The following is a 27578-nucleotide window of genomic DNA, read 5'->3' on the forward strand; positions in this document are numbered from 1 at the left end:
GACCTTATTTGATTGCAAACGATTGGACAAGGCCCTGTCACTGAATAGTATACATTATCCCAAGATCATTTCTGTAAAGACTGCATATCTAGCCACAATTTGATCTTTGTTTTTCATAAATAGCGATCTACATATTGTATATGAATCACTTATTTTGCTATGCACAGCTTTGACAAAGTCCACTGTGAATGAAACACGGTTTGGATGTTCGTTTGTCTACATGGTGCACTATTGTACTGCCTGTACCATCTTCTCCTCCGTTAAAAAGGAATAAAAAGCCGAATTGGATTTGAACACAAATTGAAGATGGACTAATAATATATATGTGTCATTCATTACCTGTCTAGATTCCGAGTTAAACTCCAGCCGCTCATATTTGTCATGTATTTTGAGCCCCATATCTCTGGGTCACACACACGACACCTTAGGAAGAAGGGTCTTCCTATAAGTTGTCAGAGTTCCAAGAGATTCTTTGAATGCTAAGTTCTTATATCGGTCTGTTACTTTGCTTCCCATTCAAAAATCTACTAGGGATGTGCAACCAGTTTACTCACTGCTACCTTCGTTTTAGCATGTGTTTCAAAGTCACTCATGAAGTGATTGAGGATCCGCTAGTATTCCTCTTTTCCAGAACTTTCCACCCTTTGAATATCTCTATCTGTCACTTCTGGTGACTGGTATGAGAAACTACACTAATACATTTCATTCGAGTTCATGAACTGTCTGAAATGTTTCTGCAAAAAGACAACACAGAACATTCTCTGTTGCCATAGATGTGAGAGTGACAATGCTTGACTACAAATAACCCAGGCAAAAATGTGCGCGCACCATGCAGTCAGGAACCAAGTTGCCATGGTCGCAAGTTTGCCAATTATGCATGGAGTTCTCATGGTAGTTAAATATTCCAGCATACACCTATAAAATGTTAATTTGCTCATCAGCCACAATCTTTACATTGAATGAATGCCAGTTTCCTTTTCCTCTGTTGACTTTGTGCCAGTACCTAAGGACTCAATACTATGGGGGAGATTTACCATGTTTTCACATAGCGCACAGCAGCAGCCGCAAATAACTAAAACAGCGCCCAATTTACTAAAATAAGGCACTCTCCTCCCCTCTCCCTGAAATCAGCTGCTGTGCGCCACGGAGACACCTTTGCTGCATGGTGCAAGGGTGTCTGTGTGGGTCTAGCATAGGTTTTGTACTAGAACTAAATCCTTACAGTACAAAATACCATGCATAGACTAACTTAAAGCCTTTTTCCCACTTTGTAGTGTACTGTACAGTGCAGCACACATGCAAAGTCGGAAAAACAAGGAGAAATGAAAGCATTACTCCTTCCTTGTGCCTACTTTGAAAGGGCGCAGTTTTCTCAGGTTAAAAACCCTGTTTACTTTGTTTAGTAAATTAGGTTTGGCGTGAGAAACCTTGGGTGGTTGCATGGGAACGCCCATGCTCCACCCATTGTACGCTCCCTTGGCGCTAAGTAATGCAAAGCAGCACTATGCACTGCTATGCATTAGTTTCCTGTTATTTCCAGCGCTAAACAAGTTTAGCACTGGAAAGTAAATTGGGAAAAAAAGATTTCGTGCTGATTTGCGTCACTTTTGTGACACACAAATGGCATAAAATCTTGGTATAGTAGAATACCACATCGCAGTCTGACTGGTGCTGCAGAAACGCTCAGTAAACACTAGTAGGACAGCTTTCCAAAGAAACTTTGAGAAAAATGCATTCCAATGTATGGCATGATAGCAACTTGATTATGAATGCTGAGTCTCATAACATACAAATGATATGGCATCAATTGTGCATGCCTTATTGCATCTACAAGCCTCAGAAAAAAGCAAAACATAAATTGCACATCAACATTTACAGCCACATCCCATATAAAATAGGACATACATACTAAGCTACCCAATAACATCAATATTGTGAAACACAGTTTATATTGCCATTTTCAAGACTTGATTTCTTTTTTCACTTGTTTAAGCATCTACCATTATCAATTAATTCACTATACATTTATTTTTAAATGTGATAATGTTTAACTCTGTCTGAAGACTATGTAAATATCCCTGTGGAATGAAATGCTCTGGATGGTGCGGTTAGTAAATTGTAAAATGGTAGTTTGATTTCCCAATCATGCATTAAGGGATTTAAGATGCAGTGTAGACATTTCTAAATCAATTGGAAATCTAAGCTTGAAGGTTATGCCCAGATGTGGTTCCTTTTGCTCACCGTACAAACTCAAGCTAGAACTCAAGCTAACAAGGCTCAAAAACACCAAAGCCAAACTAGGGCTACTTCTTAGGTCTTGCCTGAGACAGCATATGCGCTTTTCGTTGCAATACATTTTACTAGCTAAAAGGGGCTTGGAGCCCATCCATTGTTTAGCGCTTGTTGGCTGATTAATTAATTTACTAGTATAAGTCCACTACTCAATCACGGATATATCTTGAGATACTTTATTTTCTTGTTGCTTCCCTCGTCATTATTATTTTCCCCCTTCAATCTTGTTCCTTGCACCTGCCTGCCTCCTGTCATCGTCATTTACCCCTATCATTATTGTTGCTTTCCTCCCTCTGCGTTCACATTGTTGTTTGCACACCATACTGTCGCTGTTACTTACCTCCCCTTCCAACTCCTCAAGCACTTGATTGCCCCCTTTCTTCCCCTATCATTGTTGCTTCCTTGTTGCATTCTCCCGGTTTGTTGCTTGTACCCGCTCACCTTCTGTTGTTGTTTGCCCCTCCCATTGTTACTGTTTTTTTCCTTGTCTCATAATGTTATGGTTGTTTGCACCCGTCCTGTCGTTGTTTGCTTTCCCACCTCCCCCATTGTGACAATGTTGCTTGCCCTCCTGCTGTTGTTGTTTACCCAGCCATGAGTGTTGCTTGCCTCCCCATCCTCCCCTCTCCCATTATTGTTACTTCCCCTCCTGCCAGAAATACAATTGCTGGTCACCCCACAGCACTTGCAGTGCCTCTTACTCCTCCCTGCTGTCATTGCTGCTTCCCCCTTCCATCCCATCGGATAAAGGTTCTATAATGCGGCCAGCACTGGCTGCATCGTAGTACTTAGTTTTTCAATGTTTAGCCATGTTGCTCCTCGCCCACGCTGCTGTACAGCGTGACTAAAAAGCCAATGACAAAGCCAATGGCTGCCCTATAGGCGAGACCTATTGATTTTTCTAATGCGTTTATTTAGTTTTTGTTTTTTAGTGTGGACGTGACGTAGCAGTTGGTCTGGGAAATCCCTAACGAAGCAGGACCAATACTGATTTGCATATGGTTAACCCTGTACGATGAAACACAGTGACCAAAAACAAATAGACTAGATAAAAAGTGGCTGACATTAATATAAATGTTGCACAAGTTGATTTTTTTAAGTGCACATTTGTTGCGTAATTAAATTATTAACATGGTCTTTGTAATTCCCCAACATTATAAATTAATTATGTATAAATCAGATAGCAGAAAAATACCAAAATGCTGATATTTTGTTTTGCTGCAATATCAAATCAAGAATAATTTGGGACAAACTTCTTGTACAGTCGCACACCATGCTTCAGGTCATCATGTTTCCCGAACACTGCTATTTAAAGACAAATTTGCTCTAATAAAGGATGTATTTACTAATTTAACTCACGGAATGTAACAGCAGGAGAAGATATGTCGCAGATCAAGCACTTTTGGGATACCTCACATTCATGTCAGCATATAAACAGTTTTAGACATAGTGTTACTGGAAGAGGCCCCAAAACATACTTTATCCTTTCAAGAGTTAAACAAGTCTTAAACAAGTCCAGAGTTTTAAATCTGTAAATGTTATGTTGAGACGTTCAGTCAATTGGAGTTATCATGTTTTTAAACCTGCTGACTCCTTCGGCATAACACCACACATAGGGCGGGTTTCTAGCTTTAGGAAATGTATTATTTATAGTGTCTTTCGTTAAGCAATATTTTATATTTACATTAATAAACATTTGAAGTGGCTGAAGTAGGCTAAGCAATTGCCCCGTGCTCTGTGCTGCAGTGGGTGAAAGAAAAATGTGAATGGCACAATAATATTTTAATGGCTGACTGAAAGTTCCTATAAGTATATTATAATTATAATTTAAGTAAAAAATGTTTTAGTTTTTTAGAAACTAAAGCATCATTTATGATGAGTCTTAACTACCTTTTAATATGTTTATTTTTATTGAATCTCGAGGTGCATGTTTGCTGTAGAACTTGAAAAGTGTTTGACTAAGAATATTACTTATTTTAACATACCTTATATAATGAATTAACTTTGAATATAGTTATTCATAAAGAATACACAAAGAATATACACAGTCTGTAAAGGTGTTTATGTATATTGCCTCATATTTTACTCACAATAAAAACAAGCTATAAGCCCTTACATTTTGCCCACATGTATCAAAAATCCATTTTGCATTTCTTAAATAGCGAATATAAGGTAATCACTATTTAAGGAATGCACAATGGTATGTAAGAAAATAGCGATTACCTAATAGCAATTCCTACAAATTCACAATCACAATTCCATAATCGCTATTAGGTAATAGCACTCCATTCGTTCTTATGGGCCTAAAGGCTCATAGGTGTGAATGGTTATCTATTACCTAATTTGCGATTACCTAATTGGCAATCGCAAATTAGGTAATGCAATACCAAGGTTGCCTGGGGGCATAGCCCCCCCCGAAGCACCCCCCAAACAAATGTGCACATGTAAAGCACACACATGCCCTAGGGGCATGTGTTCGCTATATGGCACTTTGAAAAAAGCTTTTATGTGCATTTTTTTAAATTTACACATGGTTACAATTGACTTGGAGTCGATGGTAATAGCTTTTCCTAAATGAACAGTTCACATTTAGAAAATGCTTGGTTCATGTGCTGATTCCCTATTTGTAGTTGAAATTTTAGGTAATCACAATTTTTGAGATTACCTAAAATTGCGACTACATAGCCTTTCATACATTGTGAAAAGCTATTTTGCATTCACAAACAGCCAAAATTACTTATTCACACCATTTGCGAATGCAAAATTGTTTGATATATGTGGCCCTTTAATTCTCTTAAGGGCAAATTTAAAGATAGGAAAAGAGAAACTGGGGATTAAATCTTTTCTACTGCATTACAATGGCTGATTTAAAAAATGCATCCCCCTTCTTCCTAAATGATCTTTAGTCAGATTCTAACATATTCTGAGTCAGGCGAGACAGAAAGAATATATAGTCTGAGGAAGTAGAAGTGGGGAAAGGATTTTAGATATGTGGGAAATTGCCACATTGCCTATTTTTAGCCTTTTATAAACTTTAGTAAGCCAAAGGACTACACAAACACACTCCTCCTCACATTAACAAAACGCACAGTAAAACAAAATGTTGTGCCCATTTCCATTGCTTACAACCATAGACATTTCAAATGAGTTGCACAGCTTCAACGAGAAGTCTTAACTGTTGAAATCAATAAAGACTATTGGCATTCTATTTTTTTATTACAACTCTCTGATGAAGTTAAAGCAGAACACAGAATCATCAAGTGACAAACTACTGCAGTATGAAGTATGGTATACAATCTATCCATCCTGTTTTTGTGAGACAGATGAAGATATTAGACAAATCAAAGAAACGGTATCCTCATGAGCTTTCTGGACCACTGGGCACAGCAGCCATGAAACGAATCATGAGCACAGTTTTCTCTGAAACATGCTGCACCATAGCTCTAGATTACCACAAATATTTATTTTAATCCCTTATTAAACATCACTATGTTCATTTTACATGTTCCCTCTTTCTTAATAAACTTAAAAATCGCACCACAATACGTAGCATTTCAACAAAAATTTCTGGTTACTCTATGCCAAAAAATGGTGATGCCTTATCACAGAACATAATGCAGACGTTCGATCAAAAATAAGCATTAGAAAATATTGCGACCTACACACAAATGCTCAAGAGCTGGATTTATGATAACAAAAGAAAGTCTCTTTATCTTGCATAATATAGCTTAAGTAGTACAGTGTGTGGTTCACACATACCAGAATCTACCCTGTTTCATCAATAACCTGTAGGTGAATTGACGTTCTCTTTCGACCTCACCTCACAATACCATACTTGTTCTGCTCCTAAAACTTAAAAACAGAACAATGGACAACCATGCATCACATTCCACTCTATAGCCATAAATGTTTTGCTTTCTCATGAAAATCCCCCTTCTAACACTGGAATCAGTAACAATCCAATAAATGCTTAGCTATCATATAACATGATTGATACGATTGCCTTTTAAATGAAGTATGTGAACCAACTGGGCTTTTGCAAAATCCCTACATCCAACCTAGGGCTTGGGGACCAAGAGATGACCCTAACGCCTCATGGCCCTGCAGCCCACCATGCCCACAGCCACTAGACCCATCTACACTGATTATCCTACCTGCTGTTATTTCCAACCGTAAAGCATTTTCTGAAACGACAAAAGAAGCAAGAATGTCACCTTAAGTTTACTCTTCTCTTTGGTGCTGCTCAGATCAGAAGACTGAGGGTCAGAACCCCTGTGCTTCCCATCCTATATCTGGTGAGAGCTACCTCCTGCTCACCCCTTGCCTGAATCAGAAAACGGTTTGATGCTCCTTTAGCTAATTCTATTCTATCCACTGCTTGCCCATACATTCCCTCCTAAAACTGCTTTCCACACTATCACTTATTCCTGTGCCTGTCATTTCCACTTGACCTTAAAACCCTGCCCATACTCATCTGTGTCACCACTGCATTAATTATACAATATTCTCTTTCACAACAGTGCAACTGAATCGTGCATCTCCTGGTTGTTCATATTTCTCGCAACTTGTCTGATTCCATCTGTCTTGCCACATCACTGATTCCCAAGTGTATCAAATGTTTTACCTGCATTTAAATCCAGCTTCTCAGTTCAGCCATGATGACATTTGGTGTGAACTGCTGCTCCTTGAAATAATTTCTATGACTCTCCAGACAACTTCCATTTACGAAGAAGTCAAAATGCACTGTTCTTCTAAATCTGTACCTGGTCCTACCCAACCCCAACACCCTTAGTTACTCAAACATATGGCTTACTTCCCTCACCATTATCTTTCCCAACTTACTTACCACTCACAAACCCATGCACCCACACACCTGCAAGCATTCCCAGACTAATATTATACACATAGTTACTGATTCAACGCTGCCTGTTACACATTCATGCAGATCTCTCACCCACATGCTTATCAGCTCTCACTTTGCTCACAGGCACTCAACTGATAGTGGTCATTGAGGAGGTTGACAGTATCTCAACATCCTCTTCATCACAAAGATCTGGCTCAAAGCTGTTTTTCATCCTCTTTGCAGCATGCATAGCTGATGGATAATGTATCCATCACATACCAAACCCAAACAAACTTGGTGGCAATCATGGCATCACTTACAAGCTTACGCTTACACACTTACAATGTCCTTCCTCTATCTATTGCAAATGGTTTTGAATGTACCACCACCAGCCCACCTCTCAAAAACCTCCACGCATCATACTAGACTCCAGCTCATATGTCACTCCTGTAGCAAGATTCCTAGATGATTTTATCAAACTTATTCATTCTTCCTTCTTTTTTAACACTTACTATGGGGCTTTAATCTCCGAGATACTCAAAACACCATAAACCTTAGTGACTCCATTGAAATCTCATTATCTCACTCACCCTGTAGCACAAAGTCGCTTCAACCAATCACATCTTAGGCAATAATCTCTACCTCATCCTATCTATGTTTACATCCATTGTCTGCCTCTCATCACTAACCTTTGATTGGAGATATCATTTATCATTTCGCTTTCCCATTCAGCCTCACACCTAGCAAATGCCTTTGCAAGGGAGAACCAAATCTCATATTCATATTATCCTTCAAAAACCTCAGAGTGAAAAAATATCCTTTCTACACTCTCCCATTAGCACATCCAGGTACCTTGTCAACGTCCTCAATTCCACTGTTATACACTTTACTGACATCCATGTATTGATGCACACCAAAAGGACCTTCAAACTAAATGCCCCATGGTACACCAAGGACATGAATACATCTGAACTCACAATCTGGAAACTTGAAAAGACCTGGCATTCAACCAGACAATTAATCCAAAACTACATCATGTTCTGACCACAAACCTTGCATTTTGTAAGCCAAATCAACCCACTGATCTAAAGCAGTTACTGAAGCAAAACCTAAAAGTGGCAGAATAATTGAAGCAGTCTGGCAAACCGCAATCTCCCTGCTAATTCATAACAGGCCCCACTCTGTTGGAAAAACATGAAAATAACAAGTTCTTTATCAATAAGATGAATTAATCTGCAATAATATTGACCACTTCAGTCCCCATAATGTCCATTATTCCACTCCTCACATCCCACCTTCTAACATTTCCACTTGGACCTCAGTTCAACTCCTGACCACTAACGACCAACATGACCCATAATCCTCAAAGAAAGTGTCTGTGAAAACAACATGTTTCCTATGAGAAGGGGAAACCAAGCCTTCATTGACAGGGATCTTCTTTATTTCACAGGTCAGTAATAATAATTAAGTAGTAGCAAACAGATGCTACTGCAGCTGAGTCACTGCCTCTCCTACTGCCTTACAGAATCTCTCCACCCCCAAATTCCAGCAGGACATCTTAAGATTTTACTTAAAACCCAACAAAAATACCATTTTAGATGGAAGTATATATTTATATACAACCTTAAATGCCACACTTCCCTAATATCATTTTAACCATTTCCCTTTTCCCCCTATGTAAACATTGCTTCTCAATGAAAGTCACTCAAATGCTTCCCTGCTAAAGAAAGTTAACAGGCCAAAGTAACTATGTAAACTACAGCATTTTGAACTACCTTCCTTACTAAACAAGATCCTTGAAAAAGGATTAGCACTGCATCTTCAACATTACATAGACCAGCACAACACACGTCTACTATATCAGTCGGTCTTCTACCAAGGCTGCAAAACTGAAACTACAGCACTCAAAATCATTAATGACCTTCTACAAATCATAGACAAGAGTGATCTCTGCAATTTAGGCTTTGATTTGTTTAAACGTTTGCAAAACAATCAAACCAAGCACTGCTCAACAGTCTTCCCATGACTGGGCCTTAATGACACAGTTCTCAATTTAAATGTCCAATTGCACTCCTTCAAGTCAGCCCTTTAACCAGATAAACAGGGAACCTTTTAGGGCTCTAATCTCTCCCAAATTAATTTTTACATCGAGTCCTTCTAGGTGATCTGGTCATCAGGCTCATTAAAAGGCTGATCATACACAACTTTACTTGAGGAGAACCTTAGCAGTTAACATCCAAAACTTCAAATTCTGCCAACATTCCACTCAATCTGAATGTCCGCTGATAGAGTACATTCAACCTTGATTTTAAACCAAAAAACATCAAGTACATCTTGCTCAATTCTAGAAAACTCTAATCAAACTTTGGTGAACCATGACACAATTTGGTAGCTCTACCAAACCCTCTAATGCTAACCTCTAAAGTTTCTAAATGTACCCAAGTATCTCCTTCAGGGAGCATTCGAAAAGCTCAGACAGCTTGGTATCAAATTAGACTTTTTCTCAGGATAAGATTGAAAACCACCAACCCCTGTTCTATCCTACATTAATGGATAATGCCTTGCTCATTGACCTCCCTTTTATGACATTCATTCCACTTACGACAGAATATTGTGGGCAAAATATTGTGGGCTAATATACAGTATTAACATTTTGTGAAGGTGAGTATGTATAGATTTACTATTATTAACTCTACCGCCATCTTGGACAGGGATATATGTCAGCTCCCGCCAATGAAAGCTAACTGCTATGTCCTGAGTAAGGGCACATTGGGACATAGCAAGAGCTGACCCTGGGGAATGGCGTCACAAGGGCCATTAATGGCTCTAGAAGGGGGGGGGGGGCATGGTCCCCCTTCTTTCTTTCGAATGCACGGGCCAGCCCCAGGGAGGTGGTGGTCCCCAAGGACGTTCTGGGCATCATAGGGGCGGGGTCCACATGGCCCGTTCCATTTATCTCATAAAGCCCTGTGGAGGTGGTGGTCCCCAGAGCTGTTAGAGTCTGAGGAGGAGGGCCACGTGGCCTTCCTCCAGTTTAATTCAACTCTCAGCCAGCACCGGTGAGGAGGTGGTCTCCAGGACCAAGATTGACCATGGGAAAGGGTACCTCATGCTCCCTCCTCCCCTTATTTAAAATAAAAATAAGCCCCCGGGCCCTGGCCCTAGGGGAAAATATTTAAAGTAGAGCGGGCCACCTTGCTTCTTTTTTTTTACCTCAGATTTACAACTCCGATATGATTTTGCAGCAATCCTTTTAAGATGCTTTATTGCCCTGGCCGGGTCTCAGGGGGACCCCAGGACCAGGGCTAAGAGGTCAGGATATTCCTACCTTGCTCCCTTTTCTTTTTTTAAGGTATTTTTTGGGACTTGGTTGTAGCAGAGTCCCAAGATGGCTGGCAAAACTTCCTGGTTGAAGTGTTGGCAGCCAATCAGATATTAGCTTGGGGACTGTTGGATACTCGGATATATATACAAATTTGGTTTTGTTTTACTGTCTCAAAAAGTACTGAACAGATTTACACAAAATAACAAAAAGGTAGCTCTGTGAACCAAAAGCTATCTTTCTGCCAAATTTGGTGTAATTCCATCCAGCAGTTTGGGCTGTAGTTGTGTCTAAAATTACTATGGAATTAACATGAGAAATGCACTTTTTTGACCCCCCCCTCTTTCTCAGTCCCCACTTGACGGATCACCCCCAAAACGTTCCATTCACACTTAGAATGACAGGCACACCTTTTGGGAACATTTCATAAAAATTCGTCAAACGGCGCCAAAGATATAGACAAGTCAAAAAACTTTCTTCCTATGGAAACTAGGTCCTAACTATAACTACCTACTGGTGACCGCCAGTAGGTAATATAAATAAATAAATAATCAAGGTACACATATGGGGAAGTATAGTAAACATACATTTATCTATATGTACTTATCTTCATGCCCTTTTGTTAGCATATCTTCCACTCACAGCTGGCTTCCATGCGGATGCCCTTCTGAGCACTGGACAACGCACATTTAATCACATCACTTCATTTCAAAGGAATTTGCATTGGCTCCTCTTTTCAGCCTCATTCATTCTTAGATCAATATGCATCATTTACAAAGCTTTTTTAGCTCAAAACATGAACTACTGACTGATAAAATCCCTGTGGATGGCTGCTTCTCCATAACCTGCGGCACCAGCTAAATGTTTCATGATCTCTCCAAACCAGAAAGAATAAAACAAGAAAATTAGCATTCTCTTCATTTTCCTGAGGTACAATCTTCCCTAACTTCTCCTACAATCTTCAGTGAAGAATGTAAAGCCTTCTCTTTTTCTCTCATCTATCTATCAACTATAGCCACTCACCACTTAACATGCTTGCTGTATTCCCTCCACTCCCACTCACAGGAAGGAATGTTAATTGAACCTCCACTTTTCTTCCTTTCAGTCTTGCCTAAATGGTCAATTTGTGTGACTATAACCACTTATTATGTATACAACCAAGGATCATTTATAGTGCATCAACCGGAATTGCTACAACATTCCCTGCTACTGAACTCCCCAAGCTCTTTATTCTCACCCATTTCCTCAGTGTTTTTGTAAATGTTATATGTGTTACACGTGAAATACACATGATGGTAGAAAGTAATGTGTCTTCTGTACAGCATTGTGCTGCATGTCAGCACCATTATTTGAGATGAAATCAACTCCTTGACTTAATGTATCTGCATTCATCGATTCCTGGGCTGAAGGAGAGCTATGAAAATCACTTACTAAAGTGGATTCTTACTAATCCAGCAGCAAGTATGAAATAGAAAGTTGCAGGCCGACATCAGATAATAGTTCAACTTTCAGGATTTCAAATTTCATTTTTAATAGAATTGATTTGATCTCAGAAAATGGAGCTGGAGTAACTCTCCCATTCTCAACCCTTTTCTAAGCCATTAATGCAGATGAGCCGGATGTATGTGGCAGGATGGGCTCTGGTAGGCTGTGAACAAATGAAGACCTGTTTCTAATTGGTGTGTTCAGCAGAGAGTCAATTGATAGATATACACTAACTCTCTGAGGGTTGCACATGGCATTCAAACACCCCTGAATAGGTACATGCCAACGCTCTTGACTAGACCCAAAAGTTCAATATGTTGGACTCATTTCCCATCCACATGTGATGCTTCCAGAAATCTAATTAACTCTTCATTTCATTGACATCAAACTTCTTCAAAGACTGAAGGAAGGAAGTGCCAGTTGGAAGGCTAATTTGTACTTACTGATGGGCTGGGGGGAGTACTAATATGGAATGAATACCTTCATCACCCATAAAGCCTGAGGTTAGTTGGATAAAGGAACGAAACAACTCAATACAGCAGCAGACAGCTACTTTTACCTTTTATATCGGAATGGGTCATCTCGGCATCCTGGCCACTGTTCCAGACAGCATCGCACAGAGCAACCTGTACTATCACATTTTGTTGCTGGGAGGAATCCCAAGATGAGAAATTAATGCTCAGATTTGGTCCAGTAGATCATTTGGGCATTGAAATCCTGAGGAAGCACACTAATATGGCCCAAAAGACAGAAATATGTTTCTGTCATCTTGGAGTGGTAACGACGCTGGTACTCTGGTACTTGTATGATTGGCTCCCCAAACTCCATCTCAAAGCAGTCTCAGCCACAATGTTACCTTCCAATTCTGTGGTGTGCATGGATTCTCCCATGCTCCCGCAGCCCCATGGAGTCTGAGGAGCAACTTTTGAAGCTTGTTCTCTGGTTTGTCCTAACCTGATAGTTCGGAGCCCGGGTGCTACACCTGGACTCCTCAGCGTATATATGGAGGATGTAGGCAGCTGCTGTGCCAACCCTCCCCTGTCCACTTACTTTAGTATGATGGATCAGAGAAAGTTCCTCTTCCTGAAGTTAAAGATCAGTTGCTCTCCTGCCACACTCCACTTCATCCACCTCAATAGGCCTAGTAAAAACAAAACCCTAAGCGGGTGGCAAATGAATAGCCAACAGGGCCTGTTATTTCCCTAGAACGGGGGGAAAACACTTGTAATTATACCCAGTGCTCCCAGACCTGTGTGTTATTTCACATGCTAGAGGAAATAACTTGTAATCCTCATTAGCACACTAGAAGAAACAGGCTGGAATCTTTATTTTAGACCCTGGTTAACAGGGATCGTATAATATACCCTTAGCCCGTCCAAATATAGGCTAGTCTGATTCCGCTATCACCTTCCAATACCAGCATGCTAACAATTTGTAATATTCCTTGATGTCGTTCTGGTCCTGGTTACTCTTCGTGCAGTGCCAGAATGACAGAAAGGAACCTAGAATGATGCGGGTGGTTTATGACGCAGGGAGTTTTAGGCAGTTAGAGTCTGTTTGCCTGTGCGGAGGCTGTTTCTCATTTACGGGCAGCTCTCCTACATTATATCCTAATAAATTCAACTTTACATCGTTACCTGCATGTGGTAATTTCTCTAAATATCATGGTAATAAGTCATCACACTTCTAATGGATATTAGAACATTGGAATGTGGAGCACTCCATTGTAGACAATGGAGTGCTCCGTGCTTCTACCGGCCGGTAAAGGCCCGCAGAGCAATATTCCAATGTTTTACAAAAGCCTCTCGAAGCTCGAGTGGATTTAAATCTCCTCAAGCTTTGAGAAGCCTTTGTTTAATTTGTTAGAACATTCTGCCCTCTAGTGGCAGAATGTTCTAATAGCCTTATAGCCCTTCGTAGTAGGGCTATACCGCTATTAAAGTCCCGCTGCTTTTGTTAAAGTCCCTCGCCTTCGGCTCGGGCCTTTAACGCTGCAGCGGGCCTTTAATAGCCGGTATAGCCCGCTACGGCGGGCTATAAGGCTATATTAGTTATTGAATGAAGAGATGTCCTGCTAACCCTTTGGTGGGTTGTTATCCACCTGTTAAAGGGAGCCCTGATAATGGCCTTTCGGAGAACATGCCTCGATGAGGCTGCAACATCAATATCTGTACTCTGTTTGTTTAAAACCCTTTTAAAACCTTTTACATGTGATTTTGATTTCTATTTGGTTCTGCATAGGCTCTATGCTGGTTGTATAGTTTTTTGTTTCCATTGCAAATGTATATTATACGTCATACTCATATTTTAAAGTGTAGCGACTTCACTGTTTTTTATGTATATAAATAAATAGCAACTAAATGATTGTGAATTATATATAATGTGACTATTCATGCTAACTATTACCCTTCCATCATTAGTGCATTGCTAACTTTAACTACACACAGTCATTCTGTGAGAGTATTGCTATGTATGCTAGACTTCTCCTAGGGTCTGAGTTTCTTTAATGTCTCTTCCAGGAGTTTTTGTTGCTGTATTTATAAGCTTGTTAAAGAAATACCAGTGACATGATAAAAGAACTACATATTCTAAATACTGAGTTTAAGACTTGCTCTGTGAACTCGGTCTAGAGTCTGGATGGGCGGTTCTTATTGAAGGCAGTTTCTTGTAATGAGGTCGATGCGTCATAGTTAGTTCTTGAATCAGGGTCTACCTTTATGAATATGCATCGCATTATGAATCTTTTAAATCAAGTGAGAGGATGTGGATGTTGAACTTAGTGTATATATGTTGTACTCTTCAATGTTAGGTTTCATCACCACCCTTGAAATGCATGTTAATTAATTTTGCTCTTTCCTTATTCAAAAGTAAAGCTTACTAACTAATACATAAGGAGAAATATTGAGAGGCAGTTGCCCTTTTAAAATGCCCACTGGACTGTTTTATAATTAACCAGACATGCCACTGATTCTGTACAACCAAAGTGAGCTTTGCCAGGCACTATCATGCGACGGAATCTCCCACGTTCGCAATGTCGACATCTTAACTTTGGGTTGATTCAGCTGCAACTGTAACAGTCATGTTCTGCTAAATGTTTTGGGGATATTAGAAAAAAGTGGCTATTCAAGTGAATGTGGCAACAACTTATTTGCTGTCTCATGTCATTTGTGACACATTCAGCAATCCCCAGTGCAGACATAACCAATACAAACGTTCTTGCGCACATACAGAAGCTGTAGGATGGCTAGCAGTAAGACAATTTTCCCTCACACAAATGTACTCAACAGGAACACCATGGTTAGCAGTGTCTTATCAATACCAGTTATACACACATCTACACAATCAGGCACCCTTATAGGCATAGCCTGGGCCTCATCACTGCAAGCCTTGCTCATAAGTACAAATAGGTGCACCACAAGAAAACCTCTAGTGCAAAATAAAAACAGCAACAACAGTTAGGGTAGAATAGGTCCTTTTGTTTAGAATAGGGACAATGCTTTGAATGGAACACACTGTTTTATTTACTATCCTTGTTCTAACCAATCTATTTCTTATTGTCTGTCATTAATTTGAAAAAAAGAACAAAAATAGTCACTTAACTACTAAAGGAGAGAATAAACTTTTAACACTTCACCAACACTCTCTTCATTGACTCAACATCAAATGTAATTATTGATGTCTTTTGATATGTAATGCTCCATTCGAAAATAGTGGCAAAGATCCATTGGCCGAGAAAGGTTTGTAACTTCAAGTTCTCTAAGTAAATTTAAGGTAACATAATTTGTGGAAATTTATCAGAGATTTCCTCACTGGCAAACCATATCTCTTCCTTTTCCTCACTCCACTCCTTTCATCCTGGAATCATCGGACCGGCCCTGTTGGTGGCACAGTCCCATATCCACCAGGCAGTTGAGTTGTAGTGTGAATAATGTACGTGTAAATTTACAAACATAACTATATTTTCCATACCTGTAGATCTCTTATGACTGTGTGAATGATTAGAGGTGGTGCATGGGCCTCAGAACATCATTTTTCCAGTGTTTCTATATTCCGGATGTCTTCTCTGCCAGTTCCCCAGGCCCAATTCCTAGTGCTTATGTCACTGGTATAAGTAGCAAGGATCGTAGGTCCCAGCTGAGGCTTGGGCCTATCTTCTTGAATTCCAATCCTACTCAAGGACATGACTGGAGCTTATGGACCTAAAAATTCCAGGCTCATACATACAGACTAAAAGTAATAGTTGCCCAAGGGCCATCTCCTTACAGAAACTGTTCGGGCCAACTTGAAATGGGAGCCAAAGTATTCATAAACACCATGAGCTACATCTAGTCACAGAAACAAAAAGGATATCCTATTTGTTGTGAGATGATTAGATGCAAGGGCATAACAAGGCAAGTGACAAATACATATGAATAAGAAGAAACCTGATAATAATGCGGTTTTAAGGTGCTTCATACCGGTTTTGCCACATCTATGTCCTATTTAAACATGTCTTATTATCAACCAATTTCATGGCACTTAATGTATTTATCTAGATGGAGGAAGAATAGTCCTTGGAAGGTTTCAAGCTCATAACAAAGGAGGTGAAAACCGAAGTTAACATTGAAAGCTTGAATGGAAGTGTAACCAGTCTTACCTTTTTTCTCTTTAGAGAAGCTGTCCAGCTTCCTCCTTAATGATTTCCTCCGCTTTGGTCCACCTAACGGTAAGAAAAAGGAGAAAAGGTAGTCAGGAATGTTCTTTAAGTTATGGATGTAGTCAGTCACATGAAAACAAATACTGAATACTTTCCCACCTGCATCTAATAAAAAAATGATCTGCTGCACTACAGGGATCTCAGAAGACTGTGGACTTCCTTTCTTTAAACTCTTAAATAAAGTTGGCCTGTTGGCTCATTGATTAAGAGCTTTGTTGTCCGACAGGAAAAAACTATATGCATCCATTTATTTTATCACAAATGTTGAGAAAAGGATTCAATTGGCCATTGGTCTGGCAGTGACAGACTGTATGGTAATGTGAAATATTTATTGGATGCAACACAAACAGCATATTTCAGTGTGCCTGTCAGTAAATAGTGGTTCTGGTTGGTGAAATAACATCTTTACACTAAAATCATTTAGCCTTAGGATAGAATACTAGGTTACTAACTATTGTGCATCAATAATAGGAAATAATGTGTCAAACCCTATTCATGAAGATTGCAAAGAACAGTCAGGAGCTACTGCACCACAACTGTGGTGATGAAGATTATTTGTCTTTGGTATCCCGAGGTCCGCTGAACTATGGCTCTGCAAAACTGGGTCATACACGTCCTTTTCATACTTGAATCTCAGAGTATCAAAGGATCAGCCATCAAAGACTTCTGTTGTGGCTTGTTCTTGGAATGTCACTAATTCGATATTCCACCAGTGATGCTGCAGGGCACCTAGGCAACCGGATGGAATGTTGCGACAGCTGTTGGTGGAGAAGGAAGCATAAGGATTGTGCCTCTCTCTGTTGCTGAAATAAAGACTTGAACTCGCCCTGCTGTCCATTGTCAGATCTTATCAGTTTCTAAAGGAGGTAGTAAGGGTCTAGAGACTCAAAACAGTCAAACAACAGACACAATAGTTCACTGTCCAGGCCAGTGCTTGTCTCAATAAAAAAAGAACTACTTTAATAACATACAAAAAAAACAAAGTACTGCACACTAATGAGGTTCTATAGTACACTACTGGGTCCCAGTCTGTTTCTACAGCTCTCACACCAAATATGGGGATTTAGTAGTAATGAAATGTATCCTAGGCATGAGCTCTGTATTGGGCTTTGGAGAACAGTGATTCTGCTTGGTAAGCTGTAGGTCAGTTTATTAACTACCTTGAGCAAAGAGAGTTCATGCTGGCAATCATTCTTAATCCAAAACGGAGAGGATTATCTTTCTGAGTCCAAGACAGATTCTCATAGATTCACACTTCAGGCCTGATGGAGATGTGGTATGGCTAGGAGATTGGTGGTGTCCCCTTTGCAGTCACACATCATATGCCTCAGCCAGCAGGTGTGGGTTTGCAGATTGCAGCCCTGCCTTTTGGACAGTTAAGCTGGGGAAGAAGAATACGGTAGGCCTCAGTAGCTGGCACAGGTCTTCAATAGTTGCAGGCGCCACATCAGTGGGGGATCCTGTGCTATGGTGACGTTGTTGGACCTTTGCATGATTCATATCATGATTGGAAGAGGCTCTCTAGTCACATTGCTATCACAGATGGTAGGCTATCACTTGGGGGTTGTAGATACTTCACAAAGTTCACCCAATGAATCATGCATGGAGGCCGGATGACTCTTCTTCTGGGTGCTCCACACTATGAGAACTGGAATATGCTTCTCCTGGAGAATCTCTCATCCTGAATGGCCAGGCATACCCCTTCCATCTATGAGCAGACAGACAGGCTTCTAGGCATTTCGCGAAACCACATCTCTCTAGCAAGTTGTGCAGACTTCAGGTGATGTCCCCACTGAGAGACAGACAGCAGCCCTGGATTACAGCAGCTTTTGAGTACTCTGTGGAACACATCCTTCCTTGATCAAGAAGAACGTGCATCTGTAACAAAGTAGGATGGTTTCCTGCTAATATTTCACAAGGATGATGATGATCTACTGTTATAAAATTAAGGAATTTCAAGATGACTCGGGGAGGGTCCTTTAAAAAATGAATTTACTGGTTGCAGTGCAGACAGTCTTTATGCAAGTTGATGGTTGTCACAGTAGGCTGTGATGATGCTGGCTCCCAGCAGAAGTATTCAAACCATGCCCGCAATGGAGAGTGAAGACTCAGCACCTGGCTGTTATGAACCATCCTGAAGCAGCATTAATGGAAAGACTAAAGGGACAGGCTCGCCCTAGAAACGGCCCTAACTCTTACAGTAGAATCGAATGACTCACCCTCTTCCCCACAATCAACCAAATGTCAGGGCTCAGAAAGGACTCATCAGCAATCCACTGCTAAAAGGTCCTCACAGAATTCTGAGGGTAGTCTTGCTGCCATTCTCCCACACTTCAGTGTTGAGATCTTGTCCCTTCAGCTCCAGGAATGCAAGTAATATAAATCCAATGTCCATCGTTTGTGATTTCATAGCATGGACAATCTAATATGGTTCCCTCTGGTCTCAGCAATCATAATCTCACATTTACATGGAGTCTTACTACCAAGAATATCACACATACACTCTACATACACACACATGATGGCAGCGCACGTGTCTGGATGTCACTCATAACAGGAACTTTAAACGAGTAAGACAGTAGGCACCACACTTCACCTGAACCAGGAATAAGTCTGGTTGACTAATGTGCTGCTACCACAGTGCCTTTACATCAACCACCCAGGACATGGACAATAGTTGCATGTCAGGCTACAAGACACACTTGGTGTGCCAATCCAGGTCATAGAACTGGTTTAAGCTCCTAAAATCATCATGGACAGGCCTAGATCTCAGGAGATACATGCATTTGCGTCACTCAGGGTAGGGAACATACAAGCTTACCCTGAAGGGGACTCTTCAATAAAGGATTAAAGGGCATAAGACTGAAGTGCTTTTGACTTGCAATACCGTAAAAAACACAAACACTAAATATAGTACAAGTCCAGTAATTGACATGCTATAGATATAGAATTCTCCCAGGAATATCCATCAGTGGATGACTTCCCATCCAATAGTTTCACCTCCATGTTGATATTTCTCCTTGATTAACTTTTTACTGGTTGGGTGATTCGGAATCCATAAGGCATTATTATGTAGAAATATAATTCTGTGTTCTGCACTTAAAACAAAAAAATCCTAAGTACTAGACTTTCCAAGTGCAAAAACTCGTTTGCTGTTTGCCCGTCTACTTTTTCACAGTCCTCACTGCAAAAAATATGAGCAGACTCTGCCCTTTTGTATTCCTGATTTTGACAACTTTAATGTTATTTAAAACCCATTTAACAACTGGTATTATTTCCAATTTCTGGGAGATTATAACCAGCTTCTAATGGCTTTTGAAGTCAGGTTCATTGATAGCTATTATCTTCTCTTACTTATGACTGAGTTCATTTATATAGAAGATGTTTTAGATAACACAGGCATGTTTTGATTTGGTTGTGATGTGAACTGCATGGATGTAACTCACGTTTGGGATGTGGCGCACTTTCAGGGGTTCTCACTACAGTTCTCAGTGTGAAAGCTTGTGTGCTAGGCTGCTAGCCCAACAACATCTGATTTCTTCACTTCTTCTGCCACTTTATGTTCATCTGCTATCAAGACTGACTGTACAACCCTGGACATTAACGCAACCTTCTGCAGTTTCTCGGTAGCAGTTTGACTGTTGAGATGGTCTGCAAATGCAGAAATATCTTGAGAAGAATCTTTAAAAATGGTATTGCTAATTTACTGACTATGCAGGGGATCTACTTTTAAAGATTTTCATTTTCACACAAAAAGATACTTTTTCACTGGACCAATCGTACCAAGAACTGGCACTTTCCTATTCAAGATAGCTCAGTGATTTGAACATTTGCCACTTTAATATGTAGTGGTCTACAAGTCACAAATGTGAATTCCAGCAAGGCTGACTCAGTCCTACATCCTTTTGAGGTTGGTAAAGTGGGAAATATAAAACTGGGTAATAGTGACATCTGTTATCTAGAGCACTTAGAAATGGTAGTAGTACAGTATAAAGGACTGTACAAAATGCCAGCTATTACTAAAATTATTATTATTAGCACTATTTCAGTTATTTGCTAATATTGGGAAATCAAGAATCAGGAAAGATTCATATAATACCTGTGCTAAGGCAGAAGGGGCAGGGGTGGGGGTTTACATTCAGTATGAGCACTGGAACATTCTCTGGCCCGCTGTGAGAATGGACATAGACAGATCTTTGATTATTATTAAACTTGCACTTTTCACTTTCCTCCCTGTACCTGCTCTTCTGATAATACTCTTAATTCCCTCTAGCCCCAATACTATTAATACATTTATATAATCTATCATTTTTGTAACAATATTTTCTGACATCACTATCAGCTAGAGTAAACTGTTAAATCAAAGAAGGCATACGTGCAAAGAAGCGTCCTGGTTTTATTGGCATTCAACTTCACTAAACCAAGATTTTATAAACCTGGGCCCCTTGAATATATTGTTTTCATATTTCCATACACTTCTGTGATAGATTATTTTAAGCAGAATTACATTGTTATTCATTTGTGGAAAGAGGTTCATCCAATTGCGTACGTTGTAGTGGGATCTTATCTGCATTATGCGCATATTGTTCAAAGAATTTGACATTTTCATCTGTGTTGTCAGAGGCCTTTTTCTCCTGCAAGCCATGATGGTAAATTGCAGCGTATGCGTTAACTCCCCACATTCTTTGACGGAATGTGTGCATGTGAAAGGCAGTGCGGAGCAATGTTGTCACTCTGTAAAGAAGCGTTGTTAAGGCTATTGTAGTTCACACCTTGAGACAATACCAGCTTTCCATTTTCAATAATTTAAGTAGATTGTCCACCGTGGTGGCAATGTCCATGATCAGTCCACCATGTTGCAGCTTCTTGTTTTGGTCTCCTTGTCTATGGGGATACTCTCAGCCCCACTGTCGATAACATGGCCTTGTTGATAACTACTCGTGCACTTCTATATGAGTACATTTCTGTGTTTATTACGATAGATTACTTTTACTGTAGCCTTCCCGAAATAGGTCCTCTAGATTGTATGTAGCCCATTCTCTAATGTATATCCTTTTAACTGATAAAGGATTTCTTGACTGTACACTATAAAAAAAATCAGCACAAATACTCTTTCTGGTCTGTGATCAAGATTACCACCCTAACCTCATTTTACGGGAACTTTAGCAGCACACATTGCTGGCTGGGAAGGCCAGGGCACAGACTATTTTTATGGCGAGAGTGCTGAACATGTAAGCAGATGTTAGAAAAATGTAAACAGAACTACGGCTAGCAAAGATAGAAGGTTTCAGTTTTATTTTTATCTATTTCCCATTCCAGTTAAACATTGGTTCACGCAGAAATGGCTTCTGCAACAGGTTTTGAGTTAACGTACTGTCTGTTTTAATATTTTGGGCTTTTGACCAAGTGGTTTGATAGTAAAATGTGTGAGGCAAATTTGTGCTTTATTAAACAAATGTGCTTTATCCCTAAACACGAAGTAAGCGAATTGGCCAGTAGAAGCAACATGTTCCACTTGCTGATATTCTCTCCTATCTGCTATGGTATTTGCACTGGAAGTCAAGGGTAAAAAATATTTTAATCTTTTACGAACTTTTGGTATACTGACTATGGCTGGGACAATGCTTATTTCATTTGGATACTAGTGTATGCCGGGTTCCTTTGTTGTCACCTACTCCATATCTTTAGAACTGAAGCAGAATTTAATTAGATATTGAACTGAACAACTGAGTCATATTCGGAGCAAGAGGTGGCTAAAGTAGTTAGGGAAGTGCGCTGGTCCGTGGCACCTCTAGAAGTGAATCTTGGAGGGGAAGGGCATACATTTGGAAATTGATTTTTGATTTGCTTATAACTTTGGCATTGTTTGACGGATCTTTACAAAACTTTTCTTTTAAAAAAAAAAAGCATCCACCTCAGATCTGTTATAAAAGTTTCAGGGAGGGTGATCTGACAAGTTCGGGCGAGAAACAGGGGGGATCTACAAACTTGTTTTGCCCATGCAATTTTCCCAGGAAAACCGCTAAACCACTAAAACGGTTGCACAAAATTACACCAAATTTGGATGAGGAATACCCGCAACCAATATAGGCAATTAAAATTTGGGAAGAAACATGTTGGCACAAGGATGATGGTTCTAATCATTGTGGTCTCACTCCATTGCATAGTAGTTTTTAGATGCACCAGAGGCTACCACTATTAAAGGTGAAAATCCAGTTACCTACAGATACTATTAGTTCAATCTGGATCCCATGTTTGTCCAAGAAATACCTTATCTAGGAACTCCGTCTGGTCCACCACGAGGTTGAGTTTGCCCTGGTGGTATTGTCCTACCAGGGTGAGGAGAGGTTGCCTATGATGTAGCATGCCTCATTACTTGGGTGAGACCTTCTCTTAAAAGATTGGTCTTTCATTTTCCACCTGCTTCCGAATCAGGGTCTTGGCAAGCCCAAATATGCAACCAGTGATTTGAATACACTGACATAAATCTCACTTTATTGTGTTTTGGTTGCTGAATTGTAGAACAATAATGGGGAACTACTGAAGGAATGAATGGGCATTAAAACATAATTAATTAGCTTCTTTCTAGCACAATAAAAGCCTTGTGTTGTAATGAATTAAATAAAGGAAACATCAAAAAAGATTTTGATGATGATAATGACAAAAAAACTTCATGATATGTAACAAGAGAAGCCGTAACTACTATTGTGAGGACGGTGGTAAAGTTTCAAAATCTAGAAAGCTCAATCAGAGGACAGAAACATCCAAAGTCAGCCACCGCCTAGCAAAAATGGCTGAAACAAGACAACAAATTGTGCAACGATAATGATGAATTTTCCTACTTTTGGTTCTGGATTGTTAACTGGATAGCACTCTGGAAGGCTGAAAAACTAATAAACACCCAAGGTTGATTTCCAGAGCAGAGTCTATTCCGACGCAGTCTCTGCAGCCATAACAAGACTGACTCTAGCTGATCCACACATGCACTCGACCTAGTCAGGCCAGTAATAAAAGAACATTTAAAAAAGAGAAACACAGTTGGGTATGCTGAGGTATTGGTTTTCAGTCTTCGTAATACTCCTTAGAAACACGTAAAAAGGTAGATCTCCCACAGTGCACTTAGACTTCGAGGAGAGAGCAAGGGTAGTATCATAATAAGATATATTGGTATTTGACCCAGATAGGATACTAAAGGGGCATTACCACGAACACAAGAATGACAACAAGCAGAGTAAGGGAGGCAATGTAACTAACGCATGTTAATGACAAGCAGCAAGCAGGACCTGATACAGTCGGCATCCTTCCGTAAAATGAATGTAGGCAACCTACAAGGTGTAGGCACTTAGATGACGTGTCAGAGCCATACAGAACTCGAACCACCTTGTTGCTATTTTCTTTCAAGATAAAGGGATATAACATACCAGAACCATAATGTCCTAAAATACCCTCAAAACAATGTCCCAAATTTCGAAATGGTAATACAAACTACCAGAGTATTTTCCCATTTCCCATTCTGAACAATCATTCTACTTCTGAATAACATGGAGGTACTCGCTAAGGGCGTCACACAAGGACATCTCTTTCAGAGGCAGCAACAACTGTCTTATTTAGTGTCTATAAGGTCTACCAACGATCCCATACTGCAGACCATGCAGACCACATGCTCCTCGCCAACCTAAACAGCAAACCACTGGTCACAATCTCGGCAATCAGATTACCGGGAGAGCTGTCGAAGGAATTTGTCAAGTTTTGATGGGTCGTATGCAAAAGCAGATCCTGCATTTAACTAGGACTTCTTGCCCAAAAGATCAAAACTGAAGGTGCTTGTGATCCTATGGCTCTATACATAAAAACATGCTTGGGCAGCTGGGTCTGTGCTACATTAAAGAGAGGAGGAGTGCTCAAAGGGCAAAAGTGCTTTTTGCAAGAGTCTCTGACAAAGCGTGCTTTGGAGCAGGGTGCATGACATGATGATCCGTCAGGAATCCTGTTAGAGGCTCGGATTTGCTTCTAGGTTTTGTGATAAGGGAACTTTGCTGTACAGGTAACAGGTAGTAAGAAGAAAAGCCAAAACATGGACATCAAAGACAGAGTTAGACAAGTAAGTTCGTAGGTTCTCCAGCCTTTTCCGTAATAAGAGTCACTTATGTTAAATGAAAATCATCCTGAGCTACTATTATTAGTGTTGAAACAGTGACCAGGTCAGACACGATTACATTAGTGGCCACCCCAAGCAAGATTACGGGTAGTGGCTACCTCAGTGCATCAGGAAGATTTGCAGGCAGTAATTTTAAAAAAGGCTTTTAGCAATTTGGAATGCCTCTACATCAGTCATATCTGACAGCTACAGCTGCAATTCACCGAGCACCAAGTGAATAGTGTTTGTAATAAGTCTACCCAACTGCATGATTTACCATGCAAATATCAGCTTTAAATATATTTTGGAAATCTATTTTTCTTCACATTATGAGCATATGTTTGCATCCTGAATACATGCTTTTCAATTTTAGGATACATACATTAATTCAAAAAAGCTAAAGTTCCAAATTTGGTAGGCTGACCTTCATGCAGAAGAGCTCCTTGCATGGACCCAGTGAGCTACCAGTAGCACACAAGCTACTCATTGGAGAAGCCTATGTTGGAAGGAATTAGTCCCTTCACCTTGTGCATTTCTTATTAACCTGCACGCACCTGACTGGAGACTTTGGACATGAGCTGAACAATCCTCAGTGAAACTGGTAGCATCGAACTCCCGTTTTGACAGTCGCTGGAGATGGTGATCATGAGAAGGGAGTTCTCCAATAAGACTGCATCGAGATAACAGTCCAAGTTGTGAGAGATTTAGTAGGAAAAATTACGCCACTCTCATTTTAGGCCATCTTGAATGAACTGGTTTGGTTAGGCTCTTACTGAGTGTGCCAATCTAAGCGACTGCTCTGTGGTGGGGTCAATGAACGCCTGTGAGCAGCCTAAGTTTTACCAAATTTACTACAAGTCTACTTGTGCCACAGATGTTCCAGCTGGGGTTTTTGTGGGTCTGGTCTTGTAGGTGGGTACCTCTGAGATGTGATTTTTAATATATTTCCACCCAACAGCAGCAGTAGAGCTCCTTCCAGTTTGTATGTCAACTGCTTTGGTATCATCAATCAAAACCAACTGTGAAGCTTGTGATGGAATGAGACTGCCAACTCTAAAATAAAGGAAAGGTTGAGCTTCACAATTAATGGTGCTTCTTTTTGTAGATTACAACACAATTCAAATTGAGTCAAACTTGCAGAATGAGAATAATGAATTACCAAAGAAAAGCTTAAGGAGAATGACTGAGATTATATGAGATTTGAAGCCCTTTTTATATGAATACGTGACACATTGCCAGTAGTCTTAGGAACAAATGTAAAGGATGGAGTAACAAAATCTGGCCTCAAATCCTATAGTGAACCCCATTAAAGACAAGCCTAACGTTCAAAGTTATTTGCACAGTGCATGGAGAGTACTTGACCATAGGGGCTGGAAACCTGTAGAAACTGTCAGCCACTGCATGCCCTACAGGCACCTGCATTCTGAGATGCCACATGCCATCCCCTGATAAGGTTCTATATGACAAAACACCTATTCAGACCTCCGGGGTGCAGGTTGTGGAATGCAAGATTGTGAGCAGAAGTAAATTACAAGTGCCTCAGAAAGAGACTGAAAACAGTAATATTCTGACTCACATTAATTCTGTGCAAAATCGGGGACACGACTTGAGAAAATTAGAATGGGGTCTTTCTCTCATCTCAGACTTTAATGCACACCAAATGAACCAGCCAGAAACTTTGTGAAACCCTATAGCGTTCCGAAGTGACCGAAAGTGGGTCTGTCGTACATGCATATTAAATACGAGAACATTTCCAGATTGTAAAGATACGAAGATAAATGCGTTGGCGTTTTTCAATACTATACTTTTTATCATAAAAATACTTCCACAAATCCAGTGTCACTTGGAAGCCAGTTTAAAGAAGCGTAATTTCTTCAAAACTCCAACTGTTTCCTAGTAGTTATTGCTTCTTTTGTTGAGTTCAAAGTCTCTTCCCTGGGATTCTCACGAGATCCCTAAATAAACGTTCAATTTCCTGCCTTGCCTGGGAACAAGAGCCTGACTACCGTCTACTGACTGCTGCCTGCTGGCCTTATTGTTGTTTCTTGGACAGCATCTGGGCTCCAATGTCTAACAGATTAAGCAACATCTGGAAGAGCGTGGCGGTGGGAAAAAGACCAGAGGGTCTGTTAGAGTTTCTTGAATTTTTTAGTATCATGAAATTCAATGTGTATTTACTCTCAGGGTCACTGGTGAACTGTTCACAATGTGACCGCTAGTTCGCATAGGTGAAATATCTCAGGGGTTATTGATGATAATATGTGCTGTGGCTTTAAATGATAGTATGCATGCGCGATAAGAGGGAGCTCTTGCCATACAATGTGAAGCATATGTCACGCAAGCGCAGCTCTGATTCGGTATGATAGATCTGTTATTCCTTCCTTGGGCAGGTTTTGTGCAGTTAGATATAAAAGCCATCAGAGATCCGATGGTTTGTGGAATCTGCTGGCACTAAAATTATTCAATGACCTCCAGTCTCAACCAAATTCTTGTTTATGCATCATACATAAGGTTATGGAGGGGCCACAGGGCTATGATCAAAAATCGGCCTCTCGTTACATACCAACATCCTCTGAACAACCCCCTCCGAACTGATGCAATAAAAAGGGTGTAAATGGCTAAAAAGTGCTGGAAGGTCCTCGGGTGTTCAAGGGCTCAAACTCTGGAACAACTTGAACTCTCCACGTGTGCTCCAGAACCCTCTAATATTTGAACTGGTTAACTAAGCGCACTCACAATGGAAGCAGCCAAGAAATGCTAGTCAGGAGTCTACCATAGCCAGTTACACTACACATTCACTACA

The 27578-nt window shown here is 40.2% G+C and overlaps 1 protein-coding gene across 5 annotated transcripts in view; it reads right to left on the reverse strand.

Annotated features, from left to right (window-relative positions):
- LOC146823290 (rho GTPase-activating protein 6-like) overlaps window positions 1–27578 on the reverse strand; it is a 1132600-nt gene that overhangs the window by 286468 nt on the left and 818554 nt on the right. For all 5 annotated transcript variants that reach the window (XM_085607628.1, XM_085607627.1, XM_085607629.1 and 2 more), the window contains one exon: window positions 16579–16641. In XM_085607628.1, the coding sequence (XP_085463754.1) occupies window positions 16579–16641 (63 nt within the window). The remainder of the gene's footprint in view (window positions 1–16578; window positions 16642–27578) is intronic.

The sequence above is a fragment of the Triturus cristatus genome, chromosome 5_2, assembly GCF_964204655.1.
Source record: "Triturus cristatus chromosome 5_2, aTriCri1.1, whole genome shotgun sequence".
In the NCBI taxonomy this organism is placed as follows: Eukaryota; Metazoa; Chordata; class Amphibia; order Caudata; family Salamandridae; genus Triturus; species Triturus cristatus.